The following is a 21,625-nucleotide window of genomic DNA, read 5'->3' on the forward strand; positions in this document are numbered from 1 at the left end:
AAACTTGTAAAAGAAGCTTGCTAATGGGTAGATGTACTTAGGACCCCATTCAAAAACATCTCCAAACTTTGAATAAATAAATAAAACAACCTTTGAGGTGAATGTTTATATTTAGGGGATTTACCATAAAAGTAATGATATTTTTTAATTTTTTGTCTACTGCGGAATTTTAAAGAACAATTGAAGTAGGAAATGTATTTCATTATACAAACTAGTTACACAACTTTATATCAATGCAATTAAAGCCATAGTATATCAGATGTATATTTGCAGTGAAATCAATGCCTAAGAAATTGAAGTTAATAATTTTGATTAAATTTCGGTAATGGTAACTTTAGTTCAATGTTTGGGCATAAATTGCTTTTTAACAAAATCAGTAAAATAATTCCATTTTTTAATTAAGTAATTTAAGGGAATAAACTTTCAAAAAATAACAATATTTCTAAGATTTAAATAAAACAATTTCTGGTAAATCGCCGCTGGGTGAAGCTTAAGCGGCACCCATGGCAACGCGTTACGCTCCTAGATTTAAGTTGCTCTTCAGAGTTCAAGTACAGCTATTTGCAGTGAGAGTCCACTAATAGTGGGTTCGAGGGCAACTTAAGTATTGGGTAAGAATGAGTGTTGAGAGACATGATTGAGCGTCCTACACATTATCAGTTAAAGCGTAGTGAGTATGTTGATTGGCTTATTTTTGCCAACAATTCAGTTTAAAGATTAAGGCTTGTTACTGTTACTGCTACCCGCGAATGTGTTACTGCTACCCTGTTAGGCAGATAATAGTTAGGTCGTTTTAAGCTACAGTTACATGATATTACAAAAACAAACTTGGTTTAATCAATATCCTAAAAACAATACTGTACAGCATACAGTAGGTTCGGCCATCTCTTTGCGAGGAAAGTTACAGCAATATTTCCGTGATAAATCGTCAGCATCTTTATGTGTATGTTTTCATGAATATTAGACTTAGATGCTTACCTGCAATACATTTATACAACAGATATTTTACAGTAGTATTTTAAAAGAACTTGTGAAAATTCATTCCTAACAATGCGGGAACTCATATGGCTTTAAGTAACAAGTTGTGAACGTATAAGGCATCTGGACAGCATTACAGATGCGTTTTATATACCCGGTACCACATCTGTCGTTTTTCATATTTTTACTGCACGAGTAATTAGTAAGTATATCACGGCGTTAAAAAGATTCTCGTGCAATTTTCCTGTGAAAAAAGACTGGATTGTTGTGTTCCTGGTGGTCCTACATAACTCATTTTAACGTTTTTGATGTTATACCCACAACAGGCAAGTAGAATGGCACATAGGTTAGAACAAGGACTCTGTCTCCGTCTTGCGTTGGCCGTGCTGTGAGCTGCTTATGTCAGAAAACTGCAATGCACCAAGCAGCGACCGACAGCAGCCAACGCAATGGATGTAAAAACCCTGCAACCGAGACTCTACCACTCCAACTCTACGATTTACTCACACGACCTTACTCGACGAATCACAGCCCAACACTCGGCCGTATCGCCTTTTGCGATCACCAACTGCTATGCAGCTAAAATTAAGCTGACCGAGCGGCCAGCCTTGGCGCGCAACATGCCCATTAGAACCAAGCTTTCCCAGCCTCTAATGGTAAACGTGTCGCCGGTGCAGTTCGTCTTACCTAATAAGGATAAACGCGCGAACGGCAAGATCAAGTTCTACGCCTCCAAGTCGATCTGCGACTTGCCCAACAGCAAGAAGCTGGCTCAAAACCGGACAGATGCTCAGCATGCAAAAAAACAAGCCGACGGCGCGCCGAGCAAAACCTCACCGAAAAGCAGCAACTTACATGTACTAGAAGGTCTGCCCAAACCGGTCGAAATCACTCAGAAGCCCGAAGCTAAGCGCCGCCCCAAGTCCAACAGGCGACGAAAGAAAAGTAGGTCGTCGCGAAGTAGCCGTCGCGGTAGAAATCGAGCCGAAGTGCCGCTGCTGCCCATCAAGAAGGACTTGAGCTCTTGCTTTCCGCTTTATTCGGACAACGCCAATCGCCAAACCGCGCCAAAGGCGGTTGCGTCCAGCTCTTCACCACGCAGTTCGGAACACTACGACCAGGCCAAGTTGCCGCTGTGTAGATCAGCGTGCGAGCCTCGGCACAGTGGCAGTGGCACCGTACATAATTTTGGCGCGACCCGCAAACGAAACCAGCCTCTCTATCACAGTCTTCAGGTTGGTAACAGGCGATAAGTGAATAAAGCGAACGCTCAATTGCTATATGCGTTAAAACTTCACTGACAAATATAAAGTGATTGTTGGTAATTTGAGAGTGGCTGTTTAAAAGTGAGAGTAAGCTCAACGGTTAAGTCGGTTAAAACGTTTGGTTTTAAAATGAAGTCACTTCCAACAAAGCAGAAAACAACTGTTTAATCATGATACTTAGGTTCACCCTGTAAATCAGTGGCTATATTTATACAAATATTAAATCGGGTAAGAAACTGTTATACAAAAGTCTTGTGTGTTGCCTAACTGGGTTGCACAAAGCAGTGCTTCTTTAACCGACTTGTTTCAATTCAGGTGTTAATATTCAAGTTGACAGGTACGTTTTGATCTTGTACGTTGTTAGGGTATAAAAAGGAGTTTAAGCCATAAGAATCCATGTACGAAGTTTTTATCGTGGGAAAAAATTAACTATTTATATATATCATTTATAAACAAATTCGTGTGGTATTATAGATTATTCTGTTTTAGATAGTTTTGTTTTGTAAGTCATGTTGTGTGTTCCCGACACTTCATGTACAAAGTTTTTATTGTAAGAAAAAATAACTATATCATTTTTGAACAAATTCTATCAGTTTATAATTTCCTAATAAATTTAAATGAAACTTACAAACGTGTTTGCGATGTTCCCAGGTCTTGTCTACCAACACCGCCATGCCACCGTCGATCGAAGGCAGCAAGAGTTGCGAATGGCGTACGACCGACCGCGGGGACAGCGTACCCGGGGGCGGGTGGGCCAACGAGCAGCATGTCACAGAGCAAGACAACCACGGCATCAGCCTTCAGCCGCGCCCACCGAGGTCCCAGGACTCGGACAACAGCGGCAGCGGAGGCGGTAAAAAAATGGCGAAACCGACCGCCCGAAAAATGGTGCTCGCAAATCCAGGTACGTGCAGTTTTTGCCTCTTTGTGTATATCGTTGTTGGAATTCACCTTCGTCTCTCTGAATGAGACATTGCCGCCGAATAACGGTTTCCGAGTACGATTTATATTAGGGAGGTAGAACGTAAAGTCCAATCCATTGAAGTACTAAAAAACATATTTTTATTTTTTACCTTGCTTGGGCTTGTTGATTTACACTTTACCAATTAGCGAGTTTCAAAATTAAATATATTATCAAGCATACGAAGCCACACGTATGGCATACATATGAAGATACATTGTAATCTAGACTTTAGCAATAAGTTGTCTTACTGTATCGACTGATGTAGCACAAAAGCAATATTATTTTAAGGTGAAATAATTTAAACTATATGTGCGTTGACGGACCCTAATTGTATTTTGCTCTTTGTTGAATATACCTGTCATACGTTAAGAGTTTTTATCAAAACATTAAATCGATCTTTGCTGATCCGTGTGCTTTGTGACTCAGATCAGAAACACGCGAATACAACAAAAAGCCTGGAAATGGTAAGTTGTTCTTTTAATTATAACATTGTGAAATAGTTTAACCATCTTCATGTAATAAGGCTTGACGTTTTATTGAATCCGAACATGTTTAAATCGATGTTTTTCAACTCATAGGTGTCCACCCTAAAGTGAGTTGCCGTTTAATTGGTTAAGTCCGCCGTCTGCAGTATTTCGCATGGGAAAATATAAATTGAGATTGATTCTAAAAAAGAAAGCTTCAATGCCACATTGCGGATGCAATGTAACGCCACGGATCATATTAATTAAATTCAAACCTATGTATGCTGATTTAATATGCTTGTTCCCTTACAAAACGTTCAGTGAAGAGAATTGGTTTCCAAAGCTTCGCTGTTAAACACCCTTAGCATTTGTGTCTCAGCATATAAAGGTTGAGAAACACTGTTTTTTTTTGTTTTTTGTTACTAGTTTAATGTTTTTGCAAGCGAACAAAGTTTTACTAGTTTAACTTGACTATCCGTTAACTTGCTGAGTCAGTGGCCTAACAACTTAAACTTTCCTGGGGTTGTTTTTGAATAATTGTCTCAAATTTACAAAAAAACAAAAACAAAAAAAAAACAGACTAAAGCATGAAGAAAATATTTTTTAAACAGATTTACGCGGAAAATAGCCTTTCGGGTCGCCTGAGCCTGATCCATCACTATGGCACTGATTACCACGTGGTGGCGCAGCGTGCAGCCGAGCAGAAGAAGAAGATGTTGGCGCAGCAGCAGACCAGGACGCGAGAGGTCCTCCGGGAGGCGGAGGACAAACAGAAGAGGGAGCAGAGGAAGAAGGTAAGTAAAGAGGATTGTAGCGTACTAATGGTTGTAGGTTGGAGTAAGACGCAGTGTTGTAATGACTGAAGAAGTCAAAGTCACTGTTTTCAAATGACTTGACTTGAGTCATTTGAAATAAATATGACTCGAATTGACTCTTGACTTGACTTAAGTTTTTTTTTTTTTTTTTTTTTTTTTTTTTTTTAAATGAGTTATATATCCTACTTTTTGCACACTAAAAAATTTGCTTGCACTCTATTTCATTTTTGGTATTTTTTAGTTAAGGTATTGTTCATAATCGGACGAGGTAACCCAAATTTAATAGGTTAACGTGTAATTTGTATTATAAGGACGATTGGAATTGACTTGCTTTAATTATGACTTGTTGTTTCTTCAAAAAGACATGACTTGGGCTTATAACTTAAGTTATTTTACAAAAGATTTCACTTATACTTAAGTCATTTTAAAATGACTTATTTACAACATGGGTAAGACGTAGTAAGAATATAAAATCCCGTACTGAAGTAGGTATCATTTTGAACGTTTAACATATCTCTTTATGGTGAAAACGAATAAAGAGATAGTCGAAATGTTTAAAATCCTACCTCATGAGCTTTTATATTCTTGCAGCTATATTGTAATTGTTATTTTAAAATGCTATATATTAGCGTAAGCTGCTTGTTATATTTAAGTAGAATTGTTCAAAGTACTAAATTACCCAAGTTTGAATAGCTGTTGTCTATAACATTTATTAGAAAAAGAACGCCCCAGAACCAAATAATTCGTGGCCGGGGTATATTTGTTTGTTACTCAGCAAAATATTTGTTAGCGAGTATGAAATGAGTCCATTTAAAATTTACAAAGATGCAACAAGTCACAAAATGCAAACACTTTAAATTTAAGTATACCAAGGGTTCTTAAATTGGGGTCCATGGACCCCTTGGGGGTCCGTAAATTAGTTTTAGGGGGTCAATGAAGGCTTAATTGAAATAATAGTGTATATTTAAAAAGTAATCGTTTTTTTTAAGAAAGCAGTTTAATTAAATACAAAACGGTTTTGCACTGACTGTATTTAGACCTCATTTTACTTTCAAATTTTTAAAACTGAAATGAACATATTTATGAATTTTTGACGTCATTTTTTGAAAATTGTTGCATATCGTGGTCCAAGCGACTTAAAAAAAATTTAGGGGTCCGCGGTAAAAAAAGTTTAAGAACCCCTCAATTATACTAATGTTAGTCCCCTTTTCAACCCCGCGCCCTGTAACATCAACTGTAGTTATTAGCACCTACTACATCACGTCCTGCCGTATGCATATTGTTTTTTTTAATTTGCATGCACTACTGGTTGCAGTTTTCCAGCTTACTTGTAAACCTTTTTTAGATTTACGCCTTGAACCGTCTCATGACTGCATTGGAAATGGAGCAGTTCAAAGAGTATATAAAGTCTATCCACGGCAACCATTGATCTGTCAATCAAGTCGTCGTTCAACCGAAACGCCGCATGCACTGCCGTGCTGTTCGATTAGCATACGTTAAATTCTGGCTACCGGTTTAGATTGTTAATGCAGTCACGACAACAACGCTTAAAATTTAATTGTAAACTTGCTTTAGATTTAACGCCAAACAATGTTAAAATAAAACATTTGCACTGCATTTTCAACTTGATCTAGTATCACCAGTAACAACGATTTAAGCTTAGTGTTTCTCATTCATCCAAAAATCATAATTGTATAAGGCCTATAGCAGTGCCATAATAAACGAAGCCCTCTTAAGTTTTCATGTGAAATATTTAATTTATTTCCTGACTAAATTATCATATTCATACCACCGAAGGAGAAAAATCAACCGAAAAAAGTCACTGGGCCAAATATGTTCTAGTACTAAAAACCATAAAGCTAAACATAAATTGGAATGTGTGAACTTTGCGTTTTAGGAAGTTTTAAGTACCGTGTGCCTATTTATTTTGAGTGTTACCTTTTTACATCGCCATTGCCTAATATGCGTCACGAATTGCACTTATAAAAATACACTGCTAAATTTCGTTGCCAATATTTAATTGTGTTTTTTTCCTGTTTCAATCAACCAGGTACCCAAAGTTTTTTTTTGAAATACTGTTAGATGTAAAAAAAAATTATCGCCTACAAGCCCCTATAAAAAGTAAGTGGGAATCAGCTTTTACGCAGAAAACGGGCACAGGTTTATTGGTTTAAAAATAAAGCAGTGAACAAGCAGCACAAAACACACACAGTATAAATACACACAAAAACATCCACAGCACTTGATTTCAACACACGAGAACGACTAGAACAGACTGCAGGTGTCGACACTGGATCGGACGAAAAAACTACGGAGAGAAAACAAGGTGACGTTGCTCCGGATTGGCACATGAGGAGAGGACTTGGTCTCGCAGGTGGGGTGCTCCTCTTCCTCCTTCACCTCTGCTGGGTGACAGCTCCCGATATATACCGGACTCACATCCTTGCTCTCGCTAACGAAGCACATCTCCTTCTCCTCTCGAGCGTTGATTGGGAACAAGATAAGGCTGCGGTTGGTGTAACTGGGAGAATGATAATGAACGGTTAACAAAAGAAAAGGTGACCTTCGATTTAAATAAAGTATGTTACTGCAACAAACGTTATATAAAATTATTCTAGTATTACCCTGTTTTCGATGTTGTACATTTTTTTACAAAATACGTAACAATTAGCACTAATGAATGATGCACACACAAATGTGAACAAGCCCTTCTAAAGCTGCTTTTGACATTTAGCACGAAGTCAAGGTCCAGGCATACTTGTCGGGAAAAGCTGGTTGGGTACATTTGGCACAGCCATAATAGCCTAGGTTTGAGTTATTTCTGTATGCTGGTATAATTAGAAAAATAGCTACAATAGCCTACTTTTCGTGATCAGCAGCCTGCTGGAGAATTTCGAGAATCTTCTTTGGCGCAAAGCTGACGTTGCACATGCCGTTTGCTTCCTGGTCGATTTCCACCTTTCTCATGACGTAACAAATGGGAGGGATGGAGGTAAACCTAAAAAAAAATATATGCGTTTTTTTAAGGGGTAATTTTTCGTCGTATGCAAAACGAGCAACTGCTTTACCTTGGAAGCTGAAAGTGGTCGACTGCAGTGACGTTGTTGTCACGTGAACACATAGCTGACCAATCATCGCTCAGCAGGCACATGGCCGTAAGTTTATCTTCATCGTTGGATAGGCTGACTGCAGCAGGGCCACTGGAATATTAAAATTATGCGCTCTACGAATGCCCAGGGAGAGATAAACCATTTAGAAGCAGGACGTCACTTTTGGCAGAGCCGGGGACGAATATGTTTAAATTTTATTTCAAATCTAAGTCAATCTTTGAATGAACTGCAGTTGGTCATATAGAAAAAATATAAAAGTAGTTAGTGTTGCATTATACCAACGAGTTCAGTAATAATAATTAATGTTGCGGCAACATGGCATATTGGTTAAGACATTTAGATGAAAAAATACCAATATTTTAGGATTTAAAGCCAATGAATCACGAATGAATTCTTTCCATAAAACTGTGATCACTCAATATTTGAAAACATCGCTTAGCAGTGCGCATAAACTATGGTATTAATTCCGATCCTGTCGAGGACATAATTACCTTTTCGAAATGTTGTTGTGAAACGACAAGCCTTGTATTTCGCCAACGTACGGCGTCACCTCCCAGTTGCGAAAGAAATCGTCAACATCGTCGACAACGAGCCTCGGCGACGGCTGAGGTTTAAGCGTTTCAACTGGACAAATACTGAGAATAGAAAATAGCTAATTTAAAAGTTTGCATTGTATTCCTTAATCCGTTATTTTGCGGATCAAACAACTATAGTAATTATTAATTAACAAACATAGCTGTAAGATTAGATTTTGGTCGGTCTAACTGATTTATCAGTTTTGCGGAGGCTTCCCCCAAATACAACTCACTTGTTATTTGAGTTGCCTTCGCTTTCTTTTGTGGCACATTGAGCAGCACGCGCGCAAATTTGCTCCGAGGTGATTTTAAACAAGCTCAAGGCAGTAGTGCCGGTCCAATTGCGATACAGCGGCTCGTACTTGTAACAGGTAGACTGGACGTTTACAGCCAGGCAGAGACAGACAAACACTACACGTAGCATTTTGTATTTCGTTGAAGCAAGTCGATGCAATAGGTAAAATGTTTAGCTTTTCTGCAACAACAGTATGAAGTTTTACAGTTATTTTAGCACGACTTACCGAACCTTTGTGACGCAACAACTATACTATAATTTGAGTTCTGCCTTGCTTGCAACTGACTAACATACCAGTTAACTATGAATGAACTGGTCAGAGAGCAACGCCTTTAAGTAGCAAGAGGTGTAAAAGCTCACGCATTCTTATCATTTTCGAAACAATTCGAGGCTACAAGACAAACATTTCGAAGGCGATTACACAACGATAGGATGCTCTTATCAAGCTGAGTCTAGATGCAGACATGCTCGCTGACAGAAAAAGCACAGTTCTAATTGAGGTTGTGTAAGCAAACACATTTTTGATTAGGGAATTATCGGAAAGTAGTAAACCAATCTTAAAGGTAGTAAATCAATCTTGACCCAAATGGCAGAAATTTATAACCACTCTTTATGACGTGAGCCAATCTAAATTACTTTTCTTTTCCTGCCTTAACTTGTTTGATTCTGAACTCCCTAATTGTGTCAAAATACGTTTCTTTTCACGTCAATGATAAAAAACTCAAACATCTCGATAAACAGAAGAAGTATCGTGTTTAAACTATTTTAACCGAATCTGTACAGAGCAAATGACATCTTTATTTTTCACGCTTGCAGTGTACCATGCATAGTTTTAAAACGAAATGCCTCAATACGTGAAATCAGACATCGCCCAACAGATTTCACAAACAACAATCAACGCTTGTCTGGACAAAAAAAAACAAGACTCTGCTCTCGACGGATATGGTAAGGCTTCTAGGCTGATCTATAGGATGTCCGCAGAGGACATCGTAGAAAATTGTCACAAAACAAAGACTCGTGACGATTGGTTTTGTTATGGTGATGTCACGTGCGTCGCGTAGTTGCTATTGTTTGTGTTGGCTTCCGATTTGTGCGGTTTGTTTTCGGCATTGAATCATGTGCAAATCATACGATTGGATTACACACGAATCGTGTTGATATTAGTGTGGCACATTTTGTTTACGTTATGTAGAAAACAGAAGTTTTCTGAATTGAATTTGTCGTAAAGTTTTTTTATTCAAGCGTGCTTTTCTATTTAAGCAAATTAACCATTTAAAAAACAGGTTTTTCTGAACAAAATCACAAAATGATTTACATATTCTTGTAACAAGGGTATTTCAAACGATAATAACTTATATATGTATAGTATTAGCATGAATTTTCTGCCTTTTAAAGCAAACAAAACAGTCTTACGTCGAATCCAGGGGCGTATCCTAGGGTTTTCTGTTGAAAAGCAAAAACAAGATTTGTTTTATATCTGCCGGTGTTGTTAAAAAAATGCGGGTGGCGTTATTGCTCCCCTGGTATTCAACCCAATCTTTGCACCTTTTACTATAAATTATACTAAGATGGAGACAGCAGAATTGCTAAGATACCAAACCAAATACAGATATTAGGCGAAATGATAAGTTAGACTGAACGTGCTCGTTTAGTAATAATAATTAAATATTACATCGTTTGGATTGCTTAATTTGAGGGCATGCGTTGTTAGGATTCCTTAACTTACATAATGGCCAAGGTTTATGGGTTAAAATTCGTAATTGGAAAGAGCTTAAAAACATCAGCATGTTGTAATCACTGTTTTTCGCTTTACTGAACGTTAAACCAGCCTTAAAAGAAACCCAAGGGCCTATAAAACGGTTTGAATCACTCTAAAATCTATCCAATGATCCTAACAATCGATCAAGCGTTTATTCAAATTGCCATCAGCTGTTTTATTTTGACGACCTTTTTCAATGTTCTGGTAAAGATTTATACAGTGTGACTCCCAAACATTAGGAAGTGCCAATCCTCTTTAAACTATAAATGCCGTTATGTCAAGATAAATTCGAATCTTTTTTGTGTGTTTAAAGCGTCACGTATCTTTTTAAACTGAAAGTTTTGCCAATTTAATACTAATAAGCGCAAACTGATTAAACTGAGTTTCAGCTGCATATTGGCGTCTGGGTTGGCTAGAACAACAGGTGTTTTTTAAATTAATTTTTTATGACATCACGTCTGACGTAACTTTATGCCTAAAAACTTTCGTGGTCATTAAAACAAAAACGCTGTACCCGCACCGTTTCACCGAGCGAAATTTGGGGTTCGACGAAAGCTTGCAGAATAACATACAGTTGGGGTTCGACAAGACGTACAAATCATAACAGGCTTTTAAGTTTTTTTGCTATCGCGCATTGGATGGCCACGATATAAATTGTAAATCAGCGTTTTGTTTTCCCTAACATGCTTTCCACTTATGGTGATTTTCTACAGTATAATTAACGTTTTCCATATATTTCCTTTTGCCCCAATGTTTCTGTAAAACTAATTCCCTATAAGTGCTTTAATGTTATGGTCAACAACAACTGCAACTTATTACAAAACCTCTAGGCGGATATCAACAATATGATAAAGCTTCAATTTTCTGGAAAACTAAAACTTCATATTTTGACAATAAAATCCACGTGGTTTCATTAAGTCTATCAAAAACGGAGGCCCCAATTGATAATGAAACAACATCCGGCACGCAGCTTATTTTGCTTAAAACTCCCTTTTCGCCATTTTTTGCGCAAATTTGACAACACATCTGCAACTGTATCCTATAGCCTGTTTTTTTAGGAATGTTACACTATGAAGTCAGTAACGCAAATAATCCAAACAAGCGCGAATTTTTAAATAGTTGGTTGTAATTATACACCAACTCCATACACTACTTTATATTAGGGATTTAAGCTCAAATTTGTTGCGTTATTAAGATTTTTCCGATTTTTGAAACTGTACACAATCGAAGCTTTACACAATCGAAGCTTTACTTTCCTTTTTTGTACATTGCTATTTTTTTAAAGATAATAAATAAAAACAAATAGCCAAATTAGACAGTTAAAAATAATTCAAGAGGATAAATATAATTTACATTCAATATAATAAACAGAAAACAAATAGCTGAAAACTAAAAATATTATATTAGGAAAACATGGATAAAATAGGTATCACAATGTTAAAGAGGTAAATGAAAAAAATTAGTATAAGCAGAAACATCCATGTCATGAGGTTAAATAAACAGAATTTTCAGGATTTTAAATAATACGTGAAACAGACAAACGCGCCAAACATGAAAAATAAAATTTTATACAGATACTATTTGTCGTCAGCAAAAACTTACAAACAATGCACAACCTTGCATTTTGTAAGATATACACTAGTAATACAAAAAAGATATTCGCAAAAATTGAACGACAAAAACGTATACCCAAATGTGTTTTCAAATTTTATAAAAGAAAAAAAACAGATAAACAAACAAATTCGAAGGAACGTTTTGCCAATTTAAACCAAATAAACGTATTTTGATCAAACTTCGGGCCATTAATCTGGGTTTAAGCTGTATATTTGCACATGAGATCGACAGTAAACTACGGGTTACGTAAAATTTTGACCTAAGTTTGTGACGAAACTCTTTATTCATTTTCAACAGAGTCTATGATAGTCAAAATGAATAAAAAATATTCGAAACGGTGTATGGGCTTTGCTATTCTTACTATAAGTCGAAATTCTATTGCATTTATTGTTTAGGAATTTAGTAATTCCAATTTTAATCTAATTTGGAAAACCTGAAATGATGAAATTTTAATTCTTATCCTTTTTTAATGAGAAAAAAATCTAGATGTCCAATTCTGCCTACAGTGTCCAAAGTTTACTACGGTTAAGTGGTACGGTTGGAGTCCAATTCCATTTGCACAGAAAAACAACTTTAAACCTCCAATGTTATTCTTTCAATCTTAAGCATTTTTCTTCACATAGTTGACCGGAAATATGCCCGACCTGCCGTCGACGGTGGTTCCCCTCCACCAGTTCTCGTTAGTTGAGTCCGTGACGATGATGACGTCACCACGATGAAAAGCGAGCTCGCCATCTTCTTGGGCCTGGAAGTCGTGGATTGCTGTCACGGTTTTGTCCTGCAAAGTTAGAATGTCAAATGTACGACGGTGCAATATCTGCATTTTGGTAGACAAGACTATAAACGTTGCTTGGTGTTTGTGCGTCAAGTGAATGGTTTAGGTTTCTATAGATTTGATCAGGCTGGTAGAATCTTGCCAGCCTTCTGGAGAAAATCATTTTTGCCCAAATTCAATTCTTTAGTTTTTTGGTCGAGCTCCTAAAGTTAAATACAGCGGTCGCCTAAAGATTGCATCAACCTTGCCATGTTTAGGCGATAAACAAGGATATTAACAAGTAAATTACACTTAAACTTTTTTAACAATGGCACACCTAAATTAATTCCTGCCAATTGTAGTGCGTAATGTTCCTACATATTTAACATTTCAAAAATGTAGGTGCTTAAATATTTCTAGAAACAACCACAAGTTTTTTTATAAAAAAATTTCCAACAAAAAAAATTTTGCACCAATTTCTGCGATAAGACTATAGGGATGAAAAAAATGCGTTACGCGTTGAAATGTGCGGCGGTCATTACTGTCTGCAATTAAGTAAGTTTCCGTCCTTATTCAAAAAAAGTCGGTCGTGAGTAAGCGCAGCTTTGGCTGTGAGTTTTTAAACGTCAGGTGTTCGTCACATTTCAAGGCGGCTCAATTGGCAGGCCGCGGTCTGTGTCCACACTTTATAGCAGGGGTTCTCAAACTTTCTAGGTTTGCGGCACACTAAAAAGATCTTGAGTATTTCGTGGCACTAGTAACTTTACTACCACCCTTAACATAGCACGACATGTAAAAATGTCCAAATATTATCAGTTTTGTAATAGATAGTGCGTATTTAAGTCTAAAATGTTGCGTGTATGCCTATTGGTAATACGAATAACTTAGTTTCCAAAATTACAAAAGTTTCGTGGAACATGCACTTGACAATCTCTCGAGGCACACTAGTGTAGCGCGGCACACAGTTTAAGAATCACTACTTTATAGGGATTTTCGAAATTGGGCATTTGCAAGAGTGCCACTCGGCCCTATATCAATACAAAGGTTAACTAGTTGTTAAAAAAAATAACGCGATACCAACACAGCCCGCCCTCTTTTTGCACGCGTTTGCAAAAACACGCTAAAACCAATACCTTTTTGGGATCGCGAAGCATGATAGTTTTGCTTCTTGAAACCGAACTTGTCCGATGGTATTCTACCAACTGATTGATAGAGGTAAACTTGACCACCCAGAGGAAGTACTTGCCGGCGCCGTCGCGCAAAATCTTAAAGTGCTCAACGCCGTCAAGGACTCTGACGGAGAGAGAGAAGTCGCCCGGAGTACTTTCGCTCTCTCTGATCAAGAACGCCCCATTGACCAAGCCTTCCCGACGTAGTTTGGTCTCCGCGTCCTGTCGCTTTATTTTCCCAAGGTACCATTCGTGCGCCTTCATATCAACGTAGTTCCTCGGGATGAGGCCTTCTCGGCCGTCGATTTCGGCCTTGTACCAGTTAGGGTCATCGCCAAAGTTCAACACTTTCAGAACTTTGCCTTTAGAGAAGGCCAACTCGTCCGCGTTCTGTGCGACGAAGTCGTACTTCGCAAGAGCTTCCATGCTTTTTTGGCGTTCAACGAAGAAACAGCGTCGTTTTAAGCTTACCTGTTGGCCTGGTTTCTAAGCTGGAGATGCACAACACATGATTAAATAACTATTAAAAAGCCACGTCAAAACCAGACCTTGGCAAAAAAATGAGCGGTCCCTGCTTCCCAGTTAGATTTTACCATTAAGAATTGAAGATTTGGATCATTCTTTGAAATACAATAACGGACAAAAAAACTGATAACAAATACGACTTTTCGATAAGGATATACAATATGGCTAGAATAACTTAAACACATTTAAAAATGGTTCAAAAATAATGATGACGTCCGGATATAACACCCCTAGAAGGATAAGTATTCCTGGGTCACACTATAGGCGTTTTTTTCTATGTTCGAATTATCAGCGGTTGTTCTCAGATAAACTGAGAAGAGTTACCTGAGAAAGAGTTATCTAGTATTGTACGAGATTGTGTGTAGAATATGTTTTGCACATATATATTAGTCTTTTGTTGTAAGTGCAAAAATGACTGAGGTTTTTGGTAAAGGCATTGATTCATTTTGTAAGCAGGTCGAGTGTCTGTTTAAGTAATTGCGTTATAAGATTTGGGAGGTTGTACAGCTTTAAAATCATTTTTGTATTATTCAACACAAAAAACACTTCGGGTACTTTTCGCGATAACTTATATTTCCCAAAATCGACTTTTGTTACATTGCGTCTTGACAAAACAATGCTTACGAATAACATTATTTGGCCATCTGTTCATATTGGACATTATTTGATATTGGACGGCATTTTGGCAATGCGCGATTTACGTTTTGACCCCATTTGCAGTAGCAATGTTACTTATTGGTTGATTTGCAAAATGACAAAGAGTAGGCTACCTACTGTGATGTCGCCATCAGCGACCTGAAATTTAACGTTTGACCCTGGGTCTATACATGGATTGACTCGACTTGCATAAAATAATTCCTTTCCAGCACCAAAACAAACTAGAGTTTAGTATTCTACGTAAAGCTATAACGTATATCGAAATAATAACTTTACTGCAATGAGGGGCCAATAGTAGTCCAGCGTAAACTCTGCTCTGTTTGATCGACAGACGTTGCACCTCAAGTTATACGATCCACAATATCTTCGATTTAGTTACAGCTGAAATGTTTCTTTTTTTTTGTGGACCGTGCTTCTATATCTATACCTAGCATATATTTTGTCTGAAAATCTTCTGTTTATATATTGTCTGCTCGAGATACCTTCAGCGAATTTAAAGTCTTTCGGCCATACAGAAACCCAGCTAACAATTTGACGTCGCAGCGACGTAGATTTTTGGTTTAAGTTTGGTCGATAATACGTTGCAACCTAACGTATTTTTACGTAGAAGCGTCGACACCAATCGACGTAGATGCGACGTTGTGCAACTACGTTGTTCATACGTTTATCATGAACGTTACCTTTACGTAACAGCGTCGACACCAAACGACGTAGATGCGACGTTGAAAACTACGTTATTTATACGTTTTATCACGAACGTTATTTTCACGTAGAAGTGTCTCTCCAGACGACTTAGATTCGACGTGTTTATTTGTACGACATTTTTTAAATGCGACCCGCGGTAAAATTTCAAGTAATCGCATTATATATAGTCTGGTAAGTTCTAAAGCTTCTAAAATCATTTCTGCATTATTTAACAAACAAAAAAACACTTCGGGATACTTTTCGCGATAGCCTCTTTTTTCCAGGATCTCTCCTTTGGTATCATTGAGTCTTAATCAAACTATTCTTTTGTATCATAATATTCGACCCACTATTAATGCTTAACGGCATTCTTGTCAAGCGCGATTTACGAAACTCTTCCTATATTTGACCTGAAATTTAGCCCCTCTGTCTAAACGTGGATTGACTAGACTTGAATCTAATAGTTCCTTCCCAGCAGAAAAACACACTAGAGTTAAGTACTCCGCGTTAAGCGGTAAGGATACATCGAAATAATAATTTTGCTGCAATAAGGGAGCAATAGTAGTCCAGAGTGAACTATATGCTCACTAATCGGCAGACGTTGCACCACAAGTTTTACGATTCACAATAGCGGCTTTTACTTGCAGCTGAATTGTTGTTTTTTGTGTACCGTTTTTCTATATCTATACTTTGCATATTTTGTCTGAAAATGTTCTATTTATACATTGCCTGATTGAGATACCTTCAGCGAGTTTAAAGTCTTTCGGCCATACAGAGTGCACTTAACATGGCAGCAACAGATCACTGGTAACATAACAAATGGTGGCCTGTTTTTGTTTAGGAACCGTGGCCACGTCATTGTGCTAGTTTTGCTCTGGACTTCCGACCGAGTTGTATTACATATTTGCGTGAGTTTTTTTGCATAGCTGTATCATTGCTCGATACGAAAGCAAGGTAGCACATTTAGTTGCGACTGGCCTGTAATCGCGTTCCTTCAAGCTGTCGCCACCTGTTTCCTATCCAAATAAAATGCATTTAAAAAGTCACGTAAGGATTGCCCGATTTTAGTTACTCTTTTAAAACGCATGAAAATACTTTCAATGAATCTAACATTAATGTGTTTTAATGATTATTAATTTGAAGCATTGCTGGGTGTTCTTATGATCTGTCATTGCTCCGAAAAAAAAAGTTCCACTTGTTATTAATTTAACCTAAAACGGATAATTTAACAAGCATCATCATTAAATGCTTTGTTAAACGAAACGTATACGAAATTTAAACGGAAAAACCTTTATACCGAAAACGTTAGAATCGGGAGAAAATTGGATTCAAACTGCATTTTTATTCGTGGTTACCAAGATTTTGAGACGTCGAACTAGACCTTATGTGAATATTTGGAGTTATAGCTTAAGTCATTGGATCAACCAACACTAATTTAAAAGCATTTTTGTATCGGTAGTTTGCCAACTAATTAAGTCGGTCTTTTTGGCTTTGAGATTCATATTTACATGTGCTATTTGTTTTATTCCCAATAGTTTTTGTTTTGGTAAAATTGTTTATATTTGGCTAAGTCAAGATGTCTACGGTTAATTTCGGTTACAGGAGAGAAACGTTAGTTACGAACCTCTGATAATCTGGTTCTGGTTATCTTTGTAAAGCCTCGCACAACAAGACCTCTAATTTTTAAAGTTACAACGCTCCAAGTGATCAGTCGTTTATTTTGTAGCACGCGTTGGATGGCGCCAAAGATTACAAAGTTTACGACAAAAGAAATCACTTTTAAAACGTAAACATGATTTATCATTATAACGTACTATTGTGAAAATGAACCCTATTTTTTCGTTTACATGCATAGTAAAAGCAATACGTATATTACATAAATATGCAGTGTCTTGTTATACAATACAAAGGAAAACGGCCTTTTAAAAGCGATGAAAATGCATTTAGCATTTGTGGGCGTATCGAAAAACGCTACATTTTTATTCAAAATACCACAATTGTATTTTAGAATAAAATAAGAAGGCAGAAAGTCTTCCTCTGACCGAATGAAGCAACGTTTTGCGAAAGCTCGAAAACTAAAAAATACAATTTGTCAACAATGCCACTTTTTTTCAGATTTTTAATAACACAAATACGGCTATCAACCAAGATAAATCAGTATTTAGCGATATTTTTTTACATTAAATCTCAATAACCCTGCAACTTTATTTTTGGAATGGCACAGTTGACCCAAGTTTTGCGCTAGGAATGCAGGCGTTAAAATAAAAATATCCGTCGATAAATAGAAAATTAGAAATAAAAAATGCAACTTTTAATTGTGCAGAGCAATATTTAATTGCCACAAATAGGCTAAAATTGCCACAAATAGGCTAAAATTCAATTCAAATGTGTTATAAGCCAGGAACCCTAGCACACAATTTTATTGATAAAACTACAATTGCATCGGTACCACATAATGTTTTTCATTCGCATCGCGAATAAGTCACAAAGTTCTTGAAGATTGAGGGCAAAAAAATACAATTTGTATATCGCGAAAAGAAAACGAGTCGACTGGTGGGAAACAACGCACAATTGCGTTTTAAGCATATCAAAAATGTCGATTTAACAAATCCAAGTAAGGATATTGTATTTAGCTTTTTTAGGTTTACCTTTTTTAGGTATTTTTTTCTTGGCGATAGATATCTCACATTCGAAATCGTAAAAAAAAGGATTTGAAAATGTGCATCTAAAGTCTAAATGCTGTCACTCCTTTACTGAAAAGAGTAAAAATGCGTTTTAATAAAAAAATGAGACGCCTTGATTCAATTCCCGTTACTCTCGAACACTGACACTCGTCCTTATAAAAAGCAACGGAAGTTAGGTAGAAACAAACCACAAAACTGTGCTGCACACTACACTGGGGTCGCCTGAACCGAAGAGTCGGGTCCAGGCCTCGCAATCGCCGCAGCCGTAGTTTTCGGAACGCCGATGACTAGTTCGGAAGCCGCTACACCGTCCGCCGGGATTCGGGGCGCATTTTGCCGCGCGAACCGCGTCGTCTGAGCGGAGTGCCGCGGCAGCGAGATCGAAGCACGGAGCGGCGGACGGCGGCTTCCCGGCTTGCGTTTGCCGGAGAAGACGCGCCCTGGCGCCGCTGGCCGGTCGAGCGAGTCCATGCCGCCGGCGCTGGGCACGGCGATCGAGTCGATGATGTCGTCTATGTGACGCCGCGGCGTCTCGACAGACGCGAGCGCGCCGGTGGCGCTGTACGGCGTGCGGAAAGTGTTGGTGCCGGTGGCGCGCGTCGCTCGCGGTTCGGACGCAGGGTTGGTGGAATTGGGTTGTTCGGTTTGCTGCGTACCGAGGCTCTGTTGCCGGTTGTCAGACGAGCTTTGCGCCCCGCCTTCGTCGCTTTGCTCGTTTTCCTGGTTGAAGCCGAGGTTGACGACGCCGCTTACGACCTACAAGAAACCCAAGTATTAGCTTCTATAGTTGAAGAAACGCGTATCAGCTTCTAGTTTTTTTGGTTTTTCCTTTTGGTTTTATAAGGAATGCTTTACGATTTTATCGTTTCGTCGTTGATTGTCTTCTTATTTTCGATTTATGTGTGCGGAGTTGGTAACTTTAAAGGTTCTGTTAGATTATATTTTTTTCTTGTTAGTTTTGCAAAGTAACTGGTCGTGTTTGGAGCCACTATCATTTAATGTAAGTTTTGTGTTTAAAATATAACATATGCCTGACGGGTAAAAAAAAAGGTTCAAGCCAAATGACATCAATTTTTAGACCAATATCAATTAAAAATATTAAGCTAAATTGGAAAATTGGTTATACACTCGTTTAAACCTTCAAAATACGACTAGTACCCCTTTGTAGTTTTTTTTAACTCGTTTTAAGCCTTTCAAAGTACAAGTCCACACCTTTATACTAAATAATCGATATACTTTAACCATCAGAGTTCAAATTAAAATCATTTATTCTACCTGATAGTAAGCGGGCGGTGATTCCCCGTTCTCGATTGTGGCCAACACCTGGCCGTAGCTGGGCGGACTGTCCACGTACTCGCTGACCGTCGAGACGCCGTTGGCGCCGCTGCCTGACTCCCCGGTGCCCCTCAGCGACGAAATTTGCACCGCGTTGGCGCGGGTCGACGCCCAGCGCTTTCGGACCACTTTAAGGACGAGCCTGCGGGTCAAAAACGGGGTTAAGGTAGGGTCAATGTTGTGATGAATTAAGTCTATGACTTAGGCACTTAAGTCACTGTTTTCAAATTACCTGACTTGACTTAAAGACTTTTGGGCAAATTTTGTTGTTCAAATTGAATACAGAGTTATTTGAAACGTTCAAAATGATACCTACTTCTGTATGGACTTTGCTATTCTTAATACGTTTTACTACAACCTCAAACCATTATGCTCTAAAGACTTGACTCAAGTCTTTTGGACAAAGAACTTGACTTGGACTTAAGTTATTAAGTCTGACTTGGGTTGAAGTTAAGTGTTCTTTTTTAACATTTTGTTATACAATTGAGTTACTTAATTCAATTGTTGTCCGTAAAACGATAAGTTTGCTGTATGTTGTTCTCTCTTGTTTACCAAGTTCAAAGTTTTATAGCTTTCGTTTAATATCAGTAAATCGACGTAAAATTGCTCTAATAATGACTTGAATAGGACTTGCTTGGGTAAACTGATGAATTGGAATGGGACTTGGACTTGAGTTATGTCACAAATGACTTGAATGGGACATAAGTCATTTGTGAGTCGTTCTCCTTTGCTTTGTTAGTATGGAGAATAAATATCAACGCCTCATTGCAATAAGTAGACTATGCTTTTATTATGAGTACGTTTTTTTCAGTGAAAAAGTTAAAAAAAAGAGTTAAAACAGATGCAAGTAGTTATGACGTATTTTGCTTTTAGATTGGACAGCTGTGCGTGTTGCCCGAAATATTTGGTATTGGGATAAATACGTAGTTTTAACAGCTATATAGGTCTAGGTACATCGCATAGAATTTTCGGTTCAAAGGTATTGAAAAAATTGGAAACTTTGGTAATTTAATTATACTTAAATGCAATTAAGTAGTCAAGGAATCGCATAAGATCCACTTTCCAATGATTTACTTATAACCTTGGAGCTTAATGGTTGGAGGTTGTAGTAAGACGTGTTAAGTAAGAATATCAAAGCCTATACAGAAGTAGGTAGCATTTCAAAGTTTCCAATATAACTTTATTCATTTTCAACATGACCTACTTTAAAAAATGAATAAAGATATATTCGAAGCTAATCAGCGTATAAAAAACACTTAATTCTACCCTCAAAATCTGCGCCACTCACCTGTGCAAAACCAGTCCGATGGCGATGAGGATAAACACTCCTAGCACCAGAAGGATCGGGAGCAGAATGCGAAACTGGGAAGATACGGGGAAGAATCCTCCGCTTCCCGGGAGGTCCGTCGTGCTTCCTGCAACCATTAAAGTCCCAGAGCTCTCCGTGATAACGGTGCTGGTAATCCGATTGCGAAGGCGTAGTCTCTGCAGGAGGCATTGGAGATCACTGCAAGGCTCCATTGAAGTGGCTTTAAGTCTTTAGGAGCGGTTGAACTTGTATTGTAGTGTTCTTTGTGCCTGTCAGATTAGGCTTTCAGGTGTTCGGGCTTACTTTCAGTTATTTAGCAGCTATATTGGCGTTTGTATCGCGCAGTTGTACAGCAAAACAACTCGTAATGGATTCGATTTCTGTGCCAGTGTCTCTCTCTAGCAATTATTTTCACCTGGAAAAAACAAAAACACGCTGATGGGAAAAACTCAAGCCACGTGCCTGGTCAGAAGTGCCCGGTGCTCTGGATTTAGACGACGTAAAACACGCAACAGATAACAACCTAATTACCACCTTTGATCGCAAGCCTAAAAGACCTCGCGTCGAGTGTGTGTCACTTGACATCGGCTTAAATAGCTGAAACTCGGCTCGGGTAACTCCTATATATCCTAAACCTACAGTTCTTCCCAGCATTGTTTTGCCACAGCG

At 38.1% G+C, this 21,625-nt stretch overlaps 3 protein-coding genes and 1 pseudogene across 3 annotated transcripts; 1 reads left to right on the forward strand and 3 right to left on the reverse strand.

The window, feature by feature from the left end:
• The first annotated feature begins 1,313 nt into the window (after positions 1-1,313).
• LOC146146884 (uncharacterized) lies at positions 1,314-6,128 on the forward strand. Its single transcript, XM_083386496.1, has 5 exons — positions 1,314-2,213; positions 2,895-3,147; positions 3,634-3,671; positions 4,283-4,465; positions 5,832-6,128. Exons 1-5 carry the CDS (start codon positions 1,428-1,430, stop codon positions 5,913-5,915), a joined length of 1,344 nt encoding a protein of 447 aa, XP_083242622.1. The 5' UTR covers positions 1,314-1,427; the 3' UTR covers positions 5,916-6,128.
• Positions 6,129-6,629: 501 nt separating this feature from the next.
• On the reverse strand, positions 6,630-9,274 carry LOC146146885 (uncharacterized). The gene is made up of 5 exons (XM_083386501.1): positions 8,405-9,274; positions 8,088-8,231; positions 7,555-7,686; positions 7,350-7,484; positions 6,630-7,007 (listed from the first exon to the last, which is right to left on the reverse strand). Exons 1-5 carry the CDS (start codon positions 8,593-8,595, stop codon positions 6,752-6,754), a joined length of 858 nt encoding a protein of 285 aa, XP_083242627.1. The 5' UTR covers positions 8,596-9,274; the 3' UTR covers positions 6,630-6,751.
• Positions 9,275-12,440: 3,166 nt separating this feature from the next.
• Positions 12,441-14,188, reverse strand: LOC146146886 (growth factor receptor-bound protein 2 pseudogene; annotated as a pseudogene).
• Positions 14,189-18,519: 4,331 nt separating this feature from the next.
• Positions 18,520-21,333, reverse strand: LOC146146887 (uncharacterized). Its single transcript, XM_083387862.1, has 3 exons — positions 20,936-21,333; positions 19,588-19,789; positions 18,520-19,068 (listed from the first exon to the last, which is right to left on the reverse strand). The coding sequence occupies exons 1-3, from the start codon at positions 21,166-21,168 to the stop codon at positions 18,520-18,522; spliced, it is 984 nt and encodes a 327-aa protein (XP_083243988.1). The 5' UTR covers positions 21,169-21,333.
• Positions 21,334-21,625: the final 292 nt, after the last annotated feature.

This window comes from Ascidiella aspersa, chromosome 4 (assembly GCF_963924565.1).
Source record: "Ascidiella aspersa chromosome 4, kaAscAspe10.2, whole genome shotgun sequence".
Classification (NCBI taxonomy): Eukaryota; Metazoa; Chordata; class Ascidiacea; order Phlebobranchia; family Ascidiidae; genus Ascidiella; species Ascidiella aspersa.